Source organism: Bactrocera oleae, chromosome 5 (assembly GCF_042242935.1).
Source record: "Bactrocera oleae isolate idBacOlea1 chromosome 5, idBacOlea1, whole genome shotgun sequence".
In the NCBI taxonomy this organism is placed as follows: Eukaryota; Metazoa; Arthropoda; class Insecta; order Diptera; family Tephritidae; genus Bactrocera; species Bactrocera oleae.
The window spans coordinates 37,018,798-37,037,089 of record NC_091539.1 but is presented as its reverse complement, the minus strand read 5'-3'; the positions used below and the strand labels follow the sequence as shown (position 1 = coordinate 37,037,089).

The following is an 18,292-nucleotide window of genomic DNA, read 5'->3' as shown; positions in this document are numbered from 1 at the left end:
AACCTAGTCTAGATCCTCAAAGGGACTGCTACTAAAGAAGCATATTGTAGAAGTATTTTGAAACTTTTTTTTGTGCTTCAAAACGTACCTGACTTCCGAAATCTCAGTGGTACGAAAATTTTCACGCGTCAATGCGTTGCACGTTTTTCACCCAAAATTCCTTAGACATTGGTAAAATTATGTTATCGGTAAAAATTCCTCAAATAATTTTGAAGAATACTACCCAGTTGACAGTATTTGGCGGGATGAAAATCCGGGTTCTTTCGAGTTACGTTGTTCTGACTCATGGGGAATGATGGGGAACAATCAATTATGAGGTACGTTTTAGATTTCTTTATCTTTGCCCCAGGTACTGCCTGAAAGTGACCTTGTTTCTGTCGCGGAGTTTGTGGACTTTCGGACCTCGGGACGTTGCCTAATGTATATAAAAGTGACCACTAAATAGTCGATGCGAGCGTAAGATTGATTTTAGATGCATTTGTGGAAAATGACATTAAATTATAAATACACAGGGAAAAGGGCTGTCTGTATTTGGTGATGAGGTAGGTCTGATATTTATTTTCTTTATTTGATTGTATTCTATGCAAACGAATTGGTGTCAAATAATTGGTTTCATTGTGGTAAAATATAAGGAATTCATCATCATAACAAGATATTCAGTAAAAGAGCTAAAAAGCAAGGGTCGTAAGCCGAAAAGTGTTTCTTTGACGTGTTTTAGTAAGAATTAAAATTTTCGCAAACAGATCCTGCCGCAGGAGCTAGATTATTTTTGGATTGCAACTGCCCCTAAACATTTATGTTTTCCACCCAAAACCCCTAGTAAAACAGAGCCCTTTTTATTAATATTTTTTTTTATTGAATTTCAAAATGAATTTTATTCCTTTTTGTTTAGTTACTTATAGAATAAACTTAAATGGTAAATTAAATTGTATGCATATATATTTTTTTTAATAATTTTAATGGTATTATTTTTTTTAAGAATTGTGTATTTTCTTGTTTTTAATTAATTAATTTATTCATAGTTGTGTGTATTTGTTTGCATATTCTTAAAACGAAAAAACACTAAAACCAAAGGGAATAGGATTTTATATTTTTAGTGCGAAATACGTTGCTTTTCCATGTATACATAATTGAACGTATCGCATATTAATTTTTTGTTTTTTTTTTTCAGTTTTATTTCAGATGCATGCTCTTATAAAATTGTTGCTTGTTATAGCCTTTTGTATATAATTATTGCGGCTGGTCTGTTTATTTTTTTTTTTTTGAATTTTTTTTATAAGAGAGGCATGTTAGAAGAGACGCATTTGGTGTAGTGTCGTACCGAGGCCAACATCACTGAAATTTATTTCTTCACTGCAAAACTTGTCATCTGTCTACTATCATGCAACATGATGTTGATTTTTACTGATCTTGATTTCTAAGCTTCTCTCAACTGACTTTTTTTTTAGCTTCCGTCTGTTGTTTGACTTAGAAGCATCTAAAATGCAATGCTACCTGTGAATTTATGTAATTTTACAGTTAATTTTGGGGTTTTGGACAATTTTACCTTTATATTTTTTTGTATTTCTTGTTCTATTTGCATAATGTGTTTGTAGATTAAACTTCCACATAACTTATGATATTATTTTATTGCATGTATATATATATATATTTGCGGTTGCTAACGGCATTTATATCTACTTTATGTGTGTGTCTACATATTATTAATATGTATTTTTTATGTGTTTGTTTTGTTACGAATTGCCCCAAATATGTATATAATAAACTGTTAAATTTTTTAAATATTTTATGTGTATACGTTTGAAACTTTGTATGCTAAAACCTAATTTAATGAAACTTACATGGGCGTGTCTGCACTGCTAATAATTAAAAAGGAAAACTATTTTATTCCTTATGCATATGTATATGTTTCACTTATGTTTAAATATCTATATTTTGTTTAATATTTTTCCTATTTTTATTTTCTGCCTATTAGCATGAATTTCTTACAAAAGAAATGCATTTTTCAACACGTCAAAAATTCTCGTCTCATACTTTTTTTGTAAATCATTTTGCATTAAAATTAATATTATTTTGTCCTCTTAGCCATTTTTATCATACAAATTTTAGGTGCATTGTTGTATGAACTACATATGTATATATATATATATATTTCGAAAACATTACAATCTACAATATAATTTGCTGATATTTGAATGGCTAGTTTTAATATGTAATTTTAATGTATGCTTCATTTCTGTTAGAAAAACTGTTTTTATACAGTTTATTTAATAGCTATACGCTTGCTTTACAAGTCAAGAGTCAATAATAATTTGCACCCGAAACGAAGAAAAATGTAATATACATTTTTCCTATCTCTGATTAACATTTATTTATGTTAAATGTGTGCAATTTTTTCAATGGGAATGAGTTTAACATACACATATAACTATTAATTTCGTCCCTGCATAACTTTAAAGTTCTTTATTTTGATATTAAATCGCCGTTTAAATATTGCCTCAACATACTAACAGTGTTTCCCTTGATTAGCAATGCAACTATGCTCATATTAGTATTCTTTATTTTTATTTTTATATTTGATATAGTATGGTTTTGTTATTTGTTTCAATTTGTTCTTTTAAGCGATGGAAATCAGAAATTATTATATTTCAATACAACGAAATTCAAATCTTTCTGCTGTAACTCATAATAGCTTTAATAAATTTGAAATATAAAAACGCTGCACTTGTTATGCCTTGACTCAAAGTAGATTTTAATACAAAGATATATGAAGCGCTCATATCGTAAATAGCTTTGCTGCTGGCGTAGTTTGTGCGCCTCTTTTTTTCTGGCATTACTTGAAAACAGCGCTGTAAAAAGTACGTAAAATTAGTATTTATTTACATGTATTTTTTAAGGTCCACTAACATTCGCGAACTATGCGTATTGCAAGTTATAGGGTCAATGGCTCTCTTCTTTCAATCAATCTAACAATACGAAAGGTGTTCATTCAACGCGCAACTCCGCATAAATTGGATAATTTTTTTTACATGCCAATAGCTTATCTAATCTGCTGTGGCTTTAAACATAAAAGTAAAAACTAAAACATATACAACTAATATACAAATAACCATAACATATATACTTCTTACAAAAAAATCATTAATATAAATATAGGTGACGTGGTTAACGGTATAAATTGTCGAAACACTTGTAATTATACAAACAAAAAAAAAAGTTTTTTAATGCCAAGCAAGTCCAGCTTTGATATTAACAAAAACCTGCAATTAGTCTGTAGTTCGCTTTTTTTTGTTTTTGTTTAATTATTTTTTAGTGTCAAAAACGTATTTGCTTACTAAATAGCACATAATTAAGCATTTAATGGAAGAAAAGTTTTAATAAAAATATAAGTAATACACATCAACATCATTTCGTTTTATGCATATATCTATTCTACACTCCCTTCATGTCCTATCTGAAGTGCTAACTGTGTTGTGTTATACCTATCTTTTTTTTACATACATTCTAAAACTAATGTACACTTTGTTCGAACGTTTTGCTGTTTCAATTTATTGCTAGATTTGCTATATGGTCAGATTAACGACGCCACAGATAGCATTGACATCTTGCACCATGCCTTAAATGTCACCATTTCGCATTAAAAAGAAATGTTTTTGTTTATGCTGCTGGTGTGTCTGCTGCTATAGCGTGTATGAGTATGTGTCTGTGTGTGTTTTTCGGAGCTTATTCAAATTGTTACTTCTCTTTGTGGGAATGCGATAACTGCATTATAACACTACTATTCTTAAATGACAATTACTCTCTCCTAACTAATTATAGTTTCTATTTCCGACTTCTGGTCGGCCGATTACTGTTCGAACTACCGCCATTGCCACCGCCGCCACTGTTGCTTGAGGTGGCAGCTATGGTTTGCTCTGATGTTGTTGCGTTGCCCGCAGTTGTTGTGCTACTAACCACATTCGTGATTTCCACAGTGCTGTTGCTGTTGACCTTCTTGGTAATCGACGCAATACTATTGTCCGCTTCGGTTGTACCATCTTGTGCTGCTATGTAGATGTGTATTTATTAGGACATACTCAAAAATATAATTTAGATTTTGATGTCATACTTTTACTTTTTGAATTGGTTGATTTTGAGGCATTTGGTGTTGCTGGAGTAGCAGCAGCAACAGTTGTTGTTGTAACACCGGCAGTTTTCTTTGCTGGAGTTGGTGCAATTTCCGTAGGTGCTGCGCCATCTGTGGCTGCTTTGCGTTTGTTCGCTCGTTCACCACGACTGCTTGCCGTTGGAGTCGACTAAAAAGGAAAATCAATATTAATTAATAATTTTCATTGAAATTCAGAACGAAAAAATCTGATATAAAATTTGTATAAAAGTGTATTCGCATTCAATCGGCTCTTTTTATACTCTGAACAGTGTATTTTAAGTTTCTTACGAATGAAACCTAGTATACCCTTTAAAATATATATATGTATGTGTCTGTGTATACACGAACTAATCCCTCCGTTTTTGAGATATCGATCTGCAATTTTACGCCCGACTTTTTCTTCCCAAGAAGCTGCTCATTTGTCTGAACCGCCGTTATCGGACCATTATAGCATATATCCGCCATACAAATTAACAAGTCATTGTACGGAAAATATTTTTATTTGGCATATATCTTCATAAAATTTGGCTCCGAAGAAATTATTTAGATCGGGCCACTATAGCATATCACTGTCATACAAACTGATCGATCAAAACACATTTTTCGATTTTTATTTGTAAAGGGTATTACAGCTTCGGTGGAACCGAAGTTAACGTCTTTTCTTGTTTCATTTAACTCTGTTTATATTTTAAACCCACGCTATATATATAATATAACAAATTTACTACATTTATGAGTTCATACAAACCTTTGCCGGCAGGTTTTTAGTTCGCGCTGTCGTCGAGCTAATTGGCGATGCCGCCCTAGCCTTTGCCAATGGTGAGCGCTGTGCCCGTGGTGACGCCTTTGAAGCTGTTCCTGTATTCTTTTGATTTGGTTTATATTCTGCATCAGAATCATCGCTGCTGTCGTTTTCCTCGTCTGTAGTTGACGACTTCCTTGATTTCGATTTACGTTTGGTGGCCAATTTTCTTTTCTTTGTCGAAGATCTAACACCGTTATCACCAGCAGCATCGCTGATGATATTTGCACGACCCCGTTTGCGGCCCTTCGTAGCAGACGTGGCTGATGAGGAGGCGCTTGCATTGTATTTGGCAGTTGTTGGTGTGCCTATTTCATTATTACCACTGCGACGAGATTTTCGAATAGCAGTGGGAGTTGTGCCCGTCGCAGATTTCTTTTCAATTTGAGATTCATCTTTGTACAGTGATAGATCAACTGAAAGAATATGAAGAATATTGTATTAGCTTAAAGTCAGGATAACTGTGTGTGTATATAGCCTATATTTGTTTGTACTTACGCCCATCGGGATTCTCCTCTGTGAGTTCAGGTCTTGGTACCAGTCCTTTCTCTACATCGATAGCTTTCTTGAGTATACTCTCTATGCGTGCCTGCTCCTTTTTCGGTAAACTGAGATGACCCTTGTCGACTCGTTTCAGTTCGACAGTTGTGAGCACACACTCTATGTCGGTGTGATCATAGAAATCAGGTATATAAATGCCACTGTTATTCGGATCTTCCGATAGCCAACGAATGCTAATGCGTGGTGATGTACGATAAACATTTTGCATCGTTTGACATAGGTAGAAAGTACCTTCTGCATTGCGCACCGCCATATATTCATTTTTGTAGAAAACGATCAACTTGTCTTCCATGGACATGGGCTTTGGTGAATTGGAAGCTTCGCTGGCTGACAATTTTGTGATGTATGCCAATTCAGGCAGTGGACTTTGAAATGGTATAGTTTTGAGACGGTGGCGAGAACTTTTGCGATCACTAGCGCTGGTGCTGGGCCCTTGCTCGGGTTTGGGTGTTATTGGTGTGGCGGGCGCATCGACGGCGGAGTTACTGTTGCTGCTGCTAACACCGTTCTTCGATTTTCGCGGCCGACTGCTGCTCGATACTTTTTCGGTTTTTTCAACCGTTGCCTTCTCCGATGATTTTGTTGCCGCTTTCGGTTGACGGCTTGAACGCTTAACTGGTGTACTAGTTGCGTCGATGACAGTGCTATTCGTCGAATCTGGCGCAGCTTCGGCTGCTTTTGATTTTGTGCTCTTTATAGTGGCATGATTGTTATTGCTGCTGGCGTTGTTGCTCTGCGTTGATTGATCGGCCGCCGACGATGTTGCTTGAGCAGCTGTTGTGGATGCCTTTTCTGACTTTGTATTTTTAATTTTCTCTTCTCTAGGCTTCTCAGCGATTACAATTGCATTGCCTGATTGACGCTTATCTACCTCGTTTGAAGCTGCGTTGACTTTAGGTTTCGAGTCCACAATTGTTGCGGCAGCTACCGCTGTTTTAAAGTCATTTATCGCACTTGAAGTTTCTTTCTTCTCTGTGCTTATTTGTTTATTGGCTACATTATCTGAATTAGTTACAGGCAATTCAGGCTTTATCTTGGTGTTATCCGTTTTTTCAGTATCTTGAGGTGTTGCCGCTACTTTGGGTTCAGCATTTTCATTACCTTCTTTAGGTGCTAAAGCTGGCGATTTATTGGTTTTCTCGACGGACTTTGTATCTTCGGTTTCCTTAGTTGCAGGTAGGCTTTTTTCATCTTTATTAGTCGTTTCTGTAGATAACTCCAATTTCTTCGCGCTCTAAAATAAAAGATTTACATTAGACCACAGATTCCGTCAAAATTTCAAATACAACTTAATTTTGTTTTTATAATTACCTTATTCTCGTCCCCTTTGTTGCCCTGATCAGTCTTAGACTCGGTCTTGACGTTACTGTCTTGGTCCTTTACAACAATTAGCTTGCTCTGCTCTATCTTCATATCGCTGACCTTCTCACTGCCAACCGTAATGCCACTTACACTATCTATGGTCGCTTTATTATCCACAATAGCATTTGACTTTTCGACCGCACTGTCCGTTTCTGTCAGTTTCTTAGCTTTGGCATCCGCCAACATAACAGCATTTGTCTCTTTGGCAGCTACAATATCAACAATCTTTTCGGTTTTCGTCTCTGCTACAGATGGTTTTGCTGTGACTGAAGCTGAGGATTGATCCTCTTTAGCTTTTGCTGGCGCATCATTCGACTTTTCTGCGCCTTTGACTGCTTCGGTCGTTTCAGTTGTAGCACACTTAACATTCTTATCGGCATTTGTAGATGGTGTAATATTGGCACCAGTGGCCACAGGTGAGGTCGGTATTGAATTGATAGCCTTCTGTGTTGCTGTAGCTTGATCTGTACCACTTGAGATACCACTGTTTGCAGCGGTTGGTGCTGTGATGGTAGTTAATGCCGGAGAAGTCGTTAGTGCGCCAGTCGTTGCTGGCAACTGTGAAGCCGACGACGGCGAGGGTGCTGACGTTGCTTGTTTCGTAAGCGGTACAGGATTGACGGACTGCTGTGGTGCCTTATTCGATCCGGTCGTTATTGAGGCACTAGATGACATAGCTGCCGAACCAGTAGGCACTGAACCACCAGCTTTAGCCGTTGATGCTATGTTGGTAGTGGCTGTAGTATTACCACTAGACGATACAGCTGACGGCTTCTGAAAGTGAGTGGGGAATGGTGGTGGTATAGCACTAACAACTGGTGATGTTTTACCAGCGCCGAATTTGTTTTGTTGATGTGCGGCTGTTGGTGCTGCTGTCGACGTGCCTGATTTTGCCGGTAGCAATGAAATGGAGGGCGTTGGAGCCTGTTTGGTGCCGACACTTGGGGTAGCGTTAACGCCTCCACCGCTGGAGATCGCAGCGGTGGTTGACGTGGTTACTGGAGCACTACTCGCAGTGTTTTTAGCAGCTTGTTGCGCCACACTGCCGGGTATCATACCTACATTACCTGGCACCGGTGTGATTTGTGTGCTAGGCGGCAAATTTGGAGCTTTTAATTGATTACCAATTGCTGTGGTTGGTAGTGGAGCTTGTGGTGGTGGCTGTGTTGATGCAGCGCCGCTACCACCTTTATTGCCACTGGGTGTGGGTTGGGGTGCAGCTGATGGTTGTGTGGGTGCAGCTGTGGGGAAATAACGTAAGCTCTGTTGGAATTGTTGGAGTGCCTTTTGTTGTTGTTGTTGGAATTGTCCATGTAGTTGTTGCTGTTGATGTGCCGTCAACAAGGGTTGAGGTTGCTGCTGTTGTTGTGGTGATGGTGGCGGCGGTTGTTGATGAGTTGGATGGTGTTGAGCTTGCGCCGCTTGTGCCGGATGTTGCTGCTGTTGTTGATGCTGTTGGTGTTGTTGATGTTGGTGCTGATGTTGTTGCTGCTGCTGATGTTGTTGCATTTGATACTGTAATGTTTGCAATTGTTGAATGATATTTGTTGGCAGCGCCTGCAATTGCTGCTGGAACTGATTCAGTGCAGCATTAGGTGCGCCAGCACTACCATTCGGTTGTTGTTGCTGATGTTGTTGAAAAGTTTTATTTAGCAGTTCAGCGGCGGCTGGAGTCCTGGTGAGTGCTAATGGTTCACCACCGCCTCCTCCGCCACCACCAATTCCTACGCTACCGCCGCCACGATCCTTTTGCTGATGTTGCTGTTGTTGTTGGTGCTGCTGTTGCTGTTGATGTTGCATTTGAAAATGTAATAATTGTTGTTGCTTCAACATATTTTGAAAACGTTGTTGTTGCAGAAATACATTTAGCTCAGCCTGCGATGATTGCGGCAACGTATTTTGGCCATGAACCAAATTCTGCATTTGCTGTTGTATACCGGCTAAAGTTTTTGCAACCTGCTGATTATTCGGTCCATTCGGCGGTATCCCTCCTCCCATGCCGCTGCCGCCGGCACCAGGTGGCTTCTGATTATAGCTCATGTTCGCATAAAAAAATTTGAGAGGGATGTGGTATTAAGTTATTTCCCCGAAAACTGAATAGAAGAAAACAGTTAGGAATTAGAAATTGGAAGTCATCATCTCGGTTTTCTAGAAAACTCCGGGAAGAGAATTACTCAAACCAAACAAAATGTGAACATGGAAAATACTGCTAGAGAAAAATATTGACAATACCTCATAGAAAGTCGCTAATGGTTAGTTATAACCTTACTAGGTTTAAAGCATTATTTATCTCCCGAGACACAAATACTGGCTACTGTCGTTTTGCAACATGTACCCGGAAGCTTCCGAGAACCTAATTCTATATCATTAGCACCCAGCAGGATACTTGAATTAATCAGAGTGTTGACTTTGTGTCAGGAGGCACAATATATTATTATCCATTTAGGTAAAAAAAAAATAGTTTATCACTAAATACTTGCTTCAACTTTTTGAGAGTAGCAAAAATGTCATAACCTTCTTACTTTTCTGACGTATTCGATGTTCATATAGATTTGTTTGTGTAAGAATATTATAAAGTGTGAACATTAAAAGCCTTCTCATTGATGAATGTTGGGTTTATCAGTATTGCATACTTCTACATGTATTGTGACATATGTACATATGTATCATAGATATTATATATCTACCTATGGTATATAGGAGATTAAAATTTGTGCAGACATGATATTGAAAGAGAAATGTTTGGCATGTGCTTTGACTGAATCAATTGCTAATTTATCTGTGCGTTGCTACTAAGCGTTTCGCGTTCAACGATCTTTTGTTTACAACGCAAAAACGTGGACTGTATTGTCAGGAAAATTAATAGAAAATACAGGTATGTAAATTTGTTTCCATACATACGTATATAAATAACAAAAAGTGTGCATATTTAAGACTAATAGGTACATTTTGGAAATTGGTCCTTAAAATTGTGGGCCCTTGCAATTGTTTGCATCACTTGACCTTGACTAGCACCAAATTTTGACATCATTAAAATCTTTTTAAATAATTAACACATTATTCATTCAAACTATCTCCGAATTATAGCTAAAATGTTCTATGGTAATACTTTTAATGTTAAATTTACGCAGATAATAATAACTGCCCGTACCCACAAAAAATTTTAATTATTTTTAATAATAATATTTTTAAAAGTAATATTTGCATAGTATGTACAAGTATATGTGTACAAATCTGTTTTCTAACAAACCAACCCTTTAATTGCATAACCTGCACATACTTTCAACAATGTATACACAGCCTGACCCTTCTCCGTATTTCTACACAAATAAGCACGACAGGAAGTTCGGTTTGATGAGTAAAAATAAATTGTTGGCAAACGCTTAAGCTTACCAGCCAGTCTAGTTAACCAACCACCCACATTTACATATGTATACCTACCTTTTAGTTACGAGAGAGGGCAACAAGCTCGACAAGAATGTTTAAAAAAGCTATCAAACTCACCCACCGCTCTGCTAATCTGTAAAAATGAAATGCCGGTTACTGTTATGTGGTTAGGGCATCAGGCTACATACGAATATGCAGACAATTTGACACACAAAGCGAAAATCAATTTTCCTTTTCAATAGTAGGTTTTTTACCTAGATATTTTGCATGTACCACATCTATATGTACATTAGTTTTTGTTTAGTTTCAAATGAAAATGATTTGCCATAATTTAAGGCTTAACAAACACGAATTTAAGTATGACACAATTTACGATAATACATAAAAGCTAATAACCGAAAAAGACAAACATATGTATATATGTACATCTGTATGTTTGTGTACATAAATACTTCCAAATACAAAGAAACAAACAAGTAACACAACACTTAAACCTGTTACGTTAGCACATTTATTTCATGGAGATTCAAAAAACACTTAAGTTAATTTATTGGAGGGCATATGTTCATTCTTGAACAATGCTTTATACACCTGTTCTCAATCCTTCATTTGTAAAGTATTCATTAGAAGTCCTTATTTAATTAAGCAAAATATTTTAGAACGAACTAGTTAAAAACAAGTACGCTTGCGTCATATTCTACACAAATAGAAACCGGTGATGGGAAAAACTGGTCATACATACTTAAATTTTAACTCATATAGTATTTGTAGGCAATATTGAATTTCAGCAATAGAGAATTTTAGAATTTAATTTTTGTCGTGTTCATACTTATGCTAATATAAAAGAATAACATTTTTACTGTACCTCTCCTAGCTCATTATTTCACCTAAGTTGTACCTATTTATCTGTTTGTTGCGCCACACACGTCCGATAGACATATGCGTGTGCGAAACCGAATTTCAAAAACATAACAACCAATTTCAATTCAAATTCCGGCAACATCAATAAATCATTTGCTATTGTTGCTTTCGGTATCGAGCCAATATTGGGCGCGCAATATTCGTTGGCCGTTAATCGACAACAAGAAAACAAACGATGTGGAGCATAGCCACCCAAAACTCAAGCGGCATTATATGCTTAATAAGCAAGCAGAAATCCAGAGAAAGCAGAACATGCGATAGTGGAGCAACGAACAACAAAGTCATGACGCGACGTCGAAGCAAAGCCAAGACACGGCACAGCCTGTATGCTTTGCTGACTTTCTTAGCATGTGGGGTTACGGGCATTGTGGCGGGGCACCAAACATGATAGTCAAGTGGTGCGTGCTCCGCGCGAAGTATTGCGCGGTTTAGACTACTGCTTCTGTCGTTTCTGTGCTGACCGCGCTGCTTTCGCACAGAATTGCTAAATCCAAAACTAACGACACTGCCCGCGCGCTATCCTCTTTATAAGAAAAAAAAAACACACACACACAATTACACATACACGTATATGCACTAATGTCGTGCGGTTCTCTTGCTTCTCTTTTTCATATGGTTTCAAACATAATACATCTCCACTTACTTTTAATCTGTGTATCCACAAAACTCGGCTATTAATTTGGCCGGAATATAAAGTAGTTTTCTATATTTTATAATAATTCCTTAATATATTTCGTCGGCAATTGCGCACATTTCTTTATACTTTTTTACCACTGTGTGAACTTTTTTCTTTAATGTTCCTTTGCTTCTCTTCCTTTCCGTTCTTCTTAACCAACTGCTGCGGCAACGACCGAAATTATTCTTCGATTTTTCACTAGCAATTTTCATATGAAAATAATTGCGAAAAATACTCAGTTCTTATATACACGTATAGCACATTCTGTCCACTTTAGTCTTATGCCTATTTTTTACAATTTTATTTATTCTTAAAAGCGAAAATTTTATATTTTTCTGCGCTCAAGACGAGAAAATGAAAATTTTTTAGAGAAATTGCACGACAAACGAACGACACGAACGACAAACGAGGAAACCGAAAAAAAACTCTACACCTTGACTTCGACTCTCCATACGTCTATAGATGGCGTCCGTTCAGTGTTGCATTGTCCGTTCGTATCAATGCAGCCATTTAGTGTTGGGCACCACTGTACACTGTCCCCAAAATAAACGTTTTAGTTATTAAATTGCAAATTAATAATTAATGTAAATAAAGTTTTACTTATTATCATCATATATTATCTCGATCATAATATACTTTACCAAAGTGCATTATGCGTTTATCTGAAAATTAAGCTGTCAATTCAATATGAATAATATTAGTTGTACGACTAAATCGAGCCACCATTTTTCGTGAAATAAATATTGCATAATGAGTACCTTTTAAAAACTTTAACAGTGAATAATTAGTAGAATTAACGAAAAAATTATTTAGTTAACTGTCTTGCTTATTTATCATGGAAATTTGGCGTTTAATAATCACCAATATGGCAACACTTTATAGGTGCATTGTTTTGTTTTATTCACATATGTTTTGCGATTGTGAAATAAAGTGAGAGCTGACAAAATTAGCTAGACGTTAAAATATTACTAATATTTATTAAAAATGGGAAAAGAGCAAATTGCGCTTCCAGATGAGGACTTGGACTGGATTCAATTGCGCCAGGATTTTGGCTCATTTCAGCCAGAAACCACCAAAGAAAAAATGTTGCGCAAAATCAAAGAGAACCCAGTTGTTCCGATTGGTATGTAATAGCTGCTCCCTAGATATTTCCGTTTCAAGCTGAAAATAATTATATAAGTGAAAAGAAATTGAATTACGACAATTATTTCGTCATTTCATCTAAACATATAGGTTGCTTGGCTACCGCTGGTGCATTATCCTATGGACTATATAGCTTTCGAAATGGCAATCGACGTATGTCTCAGATAATGATGCGCACACGTATTGCTGCGCAAGGCTTCACGGTGCTCGCATTAGTCGCTGGCGTCGTTATGACGTATGACACCAAACAATAGAGGCAGTTAGTCTGGTGTGGCAGATACAACCAGTTGCTAAAAAGAGATGGGTGTGTGTAATAACTAAAGTATCATTTAGCCACTCATCTACTAATAATAATTAGTATAGTGTTGAATATGTTATATGTTTCTAAGTAATAATTTGTTTTCAATTATTAAAAAAATTTTTTAGCTAAAGCCAAATAAGCGATGTGTCTATTTTAATTTGTGGACAGCTATTTTTATAAACTGAACAGGGTATATAAACGAAGTTGTAACACCCCGAAGGAAACGTCGGAGGTCCTATAAAGTGTATAGCATATAAGTGATCAGCGAGCAAGAGATAGCCTTGTTCTTTTGTCTGCCCGTCTTTCCGTCCGACCATCTGTTTGTATATACTCAACCTAATCCACAAATTTTGAGATATCGAATCTGAAATTATACATAGCTGTCATACAATCTGATCGATCAAAGTCCAGTTCTTCTATGGAATATTTTGTATTTGTGAACGAAATTATAGCTTCTTGTTAATAGTTTTTATTCGTTTATTTTATATACATACATATATTTACGTACGGAATTGAAAGGGGAGTTCTAACGGATGATATACAGCTGTGTTCATAAAAATAGCCGTGCTCATGAGCTGCAACTTTAAACTTAATTTTATATATCAAAAAGTAAAAGAATGAATGTTCACAAATTTAATTTTGTTTTAACTTTGTGATTATTTTAAACAAAAACAAATCAATTTATTATTCAAAATGTTGTTAATTTTTCTTACATTATTAATTTAAACAAAAAAGTGCTGTTTACAGCTGTTTATAAAAATAGCAGCGTGTAATGAAAACAGTGGAATTAGTTGAAAAAAACATTGTTGAACTCCAAAAAACGATTTTAATTTGTTTGCTTGGGTTAGTACTTAGTCGTGTACCCATTATTTTTTATTACGGCCTGGCATCTGCGAGGCATAGAATCCATCAAGTCCTGGCAGCGCTTGACAGGGATCTGCTCCCATGATTTTTGAATAACCTTCCAAAGCTGTGATCGAGATGTTGGATTTGCATTTGCAACATATCGTTTAACATCTCCCCATAGGTTTTCAATTGGATTTAAATCCGGAGACTGCGCAGGCCATGACATAAGATCGATCCGCTTTGATGCCATCCAGCTTTTGACTAGTTTGCTTGTATGTTTGGGGTCGTTATCTTGTTGAAACGTCCATTTTAGTGGCATTTCCCAATTGGCATAAGGAAACATAACATTTTTTAATATGTTAACACATACAGATCGATCCATGCTCCCATCAATCATAAATATAAGGCCCACTCCACTGTAAGAAAAACATGCCCATACCATAATACTAATCCGCCGTGTTTAACTGTCTTCAAAGTGTACCTAGCCCTTTCCACCAAATAACACAATTTTACTTTCGTCACTCCACAAAATATTTCGCCACTTTGTAATGGGCCAATTAAGGTGACTTTTGGCGAACTCTAAACGTGCTTTGACATGTCTGGTGGCAAACAGTGGAACTTTTCGTAGATGGCACGCTTTGAGATTTTGTTCTTTAAGACGTCGCCGAATAGTAACGCCACTAACATTGAAGCTTAAGTCATTTTTTATTTTGCTGGACGATGCAAAAGGCTGCAAAAGGCCCTGCTATATCGCACAATAGATCGGTCCTCATGAGGCGTGTTTTTTCGTTGGATACCACGATTTCGGGCATTTCTTTAAAGTTTAAAGCATTATGAATCATTTTAGCAGAACATCCACATATTTCTTGTATGCCTTTATATGTTTTTCCCAGGTTTCTTAGTTGCACTATAATATTTCTTTTTTCAGGAGTACAATATTTGCCCCTGTCCACTAAGTTAAAAACTATAAATTTATTTTACTGTTTTCTAATGTTAATAATAGTTACTAACACAAAACCACTTACTTTTTATCAATTAAACGTCTTAACAAAATTTTTTTGGCTTATCAAGAAACGCACTGCTATTTTAATGAACAGCCAAAGACTGGTGCTTCTAGCAAAACGACTTGTTCATTTGCTTAAATCTCGCAAATCTAACGGAATTTTTTCGTTTCTTCCTTATACACATTCCATTCTACGACAACAATGCGTAGACGTTGGAATAATCGTAACAGAACTTGAAAAAAAATAACATTACTTGATTGCATTTCTCGCACTGCTATTTTTGTGAACACAGCTGTACATACTTTTAGTCTTCTACATTATTGACTATTATCAAGTAGTTGGATTACGTACGTTATTATGGTTCTCCAATCGAAAAAGGTAGCTACTACTAAATTCTTCTATAGTTTCTTTTACAGTGGGCATTTTTAAGTCTTGGCGGAGGACGTTGTTATTGTTGTTGTTGTAACGGTTATCTAATCCCCGCTTGGGTGATAATTTATAGTTTGGTTGTCGTCGAGGTCATCCAGTAGGCCCAGGAAACGAGCTGTTTCGACGGGGTCGGACCCTAGGGAAGTGGGTGTTATCCAGAACGAAGTTGCATTGTTGCGGACTCTAGATTCACGAAGCAACTCGAACTCTACGTCTGCGATGGGTGGTGGTTATATATATGAGTAGCTTGTTCTTTAAATTGAGACGGAATCTTAACTTTAGAAGCCAGTACAGATGCGCAAACCTTAACCTAAGCTGGGTTCTATTAATTTTCCCGTGGTCTATCCATGTACGTCTCTAATCAATTGTAAGTCCCATATATTTTGCGCTTGTGCTTGTTGATAGCAACTGACCACATAAGGCCACTTGGGGACATATTTCGAAGCTAATGGAGAGGTGACGATAGGCGCCTTCTAAGAGATCAAAGGTGCTTCTGAGAATGCGTCTCACGCAAGTGTAACAGAAGTACTAGAGAAAAGGAACGTAGCAGCACCAGTACGCACCGCTGTCAAGGGTACGCGGACGATATTGTCACATTAGCAAGAGGCAAATTTGAGAACAAGAAAACTCTCAAGCACGTGTTGCTAGGCTCCACAGCAGTCTGTAAACGCAGAATAAAGGCCCTTGGATCTAAGGGATCACATCGCCTCAATAGCACCCAGCAGGATAATGGAGTTTATCAGTGTGCTGGGCCTATGTGATGCGTTGATGCGGAGAGGGCACAATCGACCTTAGGTCGCGGTGCATGCATCAATCTAATTCTATTCTATTCTACACCACTTTTATTGAGTTTTCAATAATAATGCCAATGTTTTGTTCGATAACATTATGTAATAATAATAATGTAATAATTGACATATTAAGGGTAATTTTGTGATTTCACACTCCCTCCCACTTGTTTGGTCTTTTCCTTACGCATATGACTGATGCAGCCTGAGTTATAGAACGAGAAGCTTCTATGGGATGTGAGTCTGTGTGTGTGGACAATTGAATGTCATTGGGGAATAGTAGTGTCTGCCCAGGAGGTAAAGATTACTCTTGTGTTTTCGATGGGCTGTTTTTCCAACATTGGAAGGAGAAATGCTCCTAAATGAACGTCCGTTGTTGAAGATCCGGCCTTCGGCCCAACAAATACTGCTCTGATAGTAGGGCATTCTGCATTTTTACTGGAAACATTCGTCAGGCATTGTTCCGAGGTCATTAAAAGGCATCTGGTGATGATGAGAAGAGCGTTTTGATATACATATATGTATATGATTTGAGAAGTAGTCGGCGTTGTTGCCTACTGACCAGCTGATAGCTTTGAGCGTGTTAAACTAGCTTACCTTATTTTTGCCACATGTACTAACTGCTAGGAACGAGAGTCATTTTTCCTGCTATGTAGTTTTTTGTTTATAGCTCTTATGTATCTAAGAAGAGAAATTATTGCATTTTCAGTTAGTACCTGTATGTGATATGTGGCCGGTATTTTATTCCCTTCAATTTCAATGTATATATATCTCGATTTTCGATAACATTACAATTCCCCATTGTCAACAATCTGCATAATTCCGCAGAAATCCTCCCTGCAGTCGTCTTCTTGAAACAGAGCCGCCTTCTAAGTGCATCTAGAGGTCATTTCATGATTACGTCGACGAGATTGAACAACACGTCGACCAGACTACTATTAACACCTTCACCGACTCCCTCCCTGTTAATAGCGTATTTGTAGTCAAACCACCACCCATCACAGACGAAGAGCTCGAGTTGCTCCAGGAATCTAGAGTGATTCTTGCGTTACTTCGTATTGTAGCAGATTAAACTCCTACCTATCCAGAATTGACCCCGATATACATACCAAATACATATACATATGTCCTGCGAAGGCTAGGCCTCCACCAAATTTCTCATTCACGACCCTAATCTATAACGTTGAAACCTGCACAACTCGTACAATCTGAGCGGCTGCTTAACTTGGTTTCTTGGACCGCAGCTATCGATACGCGTTCCCATGATAGTCGGGTCTAAGTAACCGGAACGCACCCGGATTTTTATCCAGCCAAGAACTGTCAACTCGGCACCATTCCTAGAAATTACTTCAGGAAGGTTTTCTGCCGTTAAAACAACAACAACAACATACGTGTTCCCGGCTCATAAACGCAACTATCTCCACGATCATATTCTGGAGTCCATTGCAGTTAAAATTTAAAATACGAGTTTTTCGCGGGTGTCTAGGGGTGATCGTAGGTGTGAAAGAGTGGTGTGTAGTTGGTAGTTGTTGCACTGTAGAACCTGCAGGGGCGGTTGTCGCACTGTGATGTTTTTGGCGACGCCACGATAGGCGGGGGCAGATTTTTGCAGCACGTGGCAATGTACGATACACTCTACTCGCGCGTGGTGCGCTGGCCGAAATACGTCGGTAAGTGACAACAGTCAGTACAAGAACTGCACTTGACTGATCTGACGGAACAGACTGTACGAGGAACCAGGAGTTGCTGAGTGGTATACGCTTATACAACAAAAACGCAAAAGCAAAAAAATGAGATGATATTGCCAATAATAATGTAATAGTAATGTAAGGTTCAACGTATCGAAAGTCAAGGACTACCAGAATGGTAGATGCAAAAGCATGATTGGTTTTGAGTTTTGTGGTGGTAATATGTTTATTTTAGAA

The 18,292-nt window shown here is 37.3% G+C and overlaps 2 protein-coding genes across 6 annotated transcripts; one reads left to right on the top strand and one right to left on the bottom strand.

The window, feature by feature from the left end:
• Positions 1–1,150: 1,150 nt before the first annotated feature.
• Positions 1,151–12,261, bottom strand: LOC106622538 (pneumococcal serine-rich repeat protein). 5 transcript variants are annotated; one of them, XR_004978374.2, is made up of 7 exons: positions 11,824–12,261; positions 6,822–8,965; positions 5,448–6,744; positions 4,896–5,365; positions 4,109–4,295; positions 2,908–4,046; positions 1,151–2,849 (listed from the first exon to the last, which is right to left on the bottom strand). XR_004978374.2 is itself a non-coding variant. In XM_014241754.3 (6 exons), the coding sequence occupies exons 2-6, from the start codon at positions 8,910–8,912 to the stop codon at positions 3,823–3,825; spliced, it is 4,269 nt and encodes a 1,422-aa protein (XP_014097229.3). In that variant the 5' UTR covers positions 8,913–8,965; positions 11,824–12,261; the 3' UTR covers positions 1,151–3,822. The 5 variants fall into 5 exon arrangements, 4 of the variants coding, with proteins under 4 accessions (XP_014097229.3, XP_014097230.3, XP_036227486.2 ...); XM_014241754.3 differs by having other exon boundaries at positions 1,151–4,046; XM_014241755.3 differs by having other exon boundaries at positions 1,151–4,043.
• Positions 12,262–12,749: 488 nt separating this feature from the next.
• Positions 12,750–13,439, top strand: LOC106622534 (HIG1 domain family member 2A, mitochondrial). Its single transcript, XM_014241748.3, has 2 exons — positions 12,750–12,979; positions 13,090–13,439. The coding sequence occupies exons 1-2, from the start codon at positions 12,841–12,843 to the stop codon at positions 13,251–13,253; spliced, it is 303 nt and encodes a 100-aa protein (XP_014097223.1). The 5' UTR covers positions 12,750–12,840; the 3' UTR covers positions 13,254–13,439.
• The last annotated feature ends 4,853 nt before the right edge of the window (positions 13,440–18,292 follow it).

What these genes read in the sequence shown, in the direction of transcription:
- LOC106622538 (XM_014241754.3), bottom strand. Translation starts at nt 8,912, where the DNA reads ATGAGCTATAATCAGAAGCCACCTGGTGCCGGCGGCAGCGGCATGGGA. An exon ending in ACAAAGGGGACGAGAATAAG is followed by an intron (nt 6,745 to 6,821) that starts GTAATTATAAAA and finishes CTTTTATTTTAG; the next exon opens with AGCGCGAAGAAATTGGAGTT. An exon ending in AACCAATTCAAAAAGTAAAA is followed by an intron (nt 4,047 to 4,108) that starts GTATGACATCAA and finishes ACATCTACATAG; the next exon opens with CAGCACAAGATGGTACAACC.
- LOC106622534 (XM_014241748.3), top strand. Translation starts at nt 12,841, where the DNA reads ATGGGAAAAGAGCAAATTGCGCTTCCAGATGAGGACTTGGACTGGATT. An exon ending in GAACCCAGTTGTTCCGATTG is followed by an intron (nt 12,980 to 13,089) that starts GTATGTAATAGC and finishes CTAAACATATAG; the next exon opens with GTTGCTTGGCTACCGCTGGT.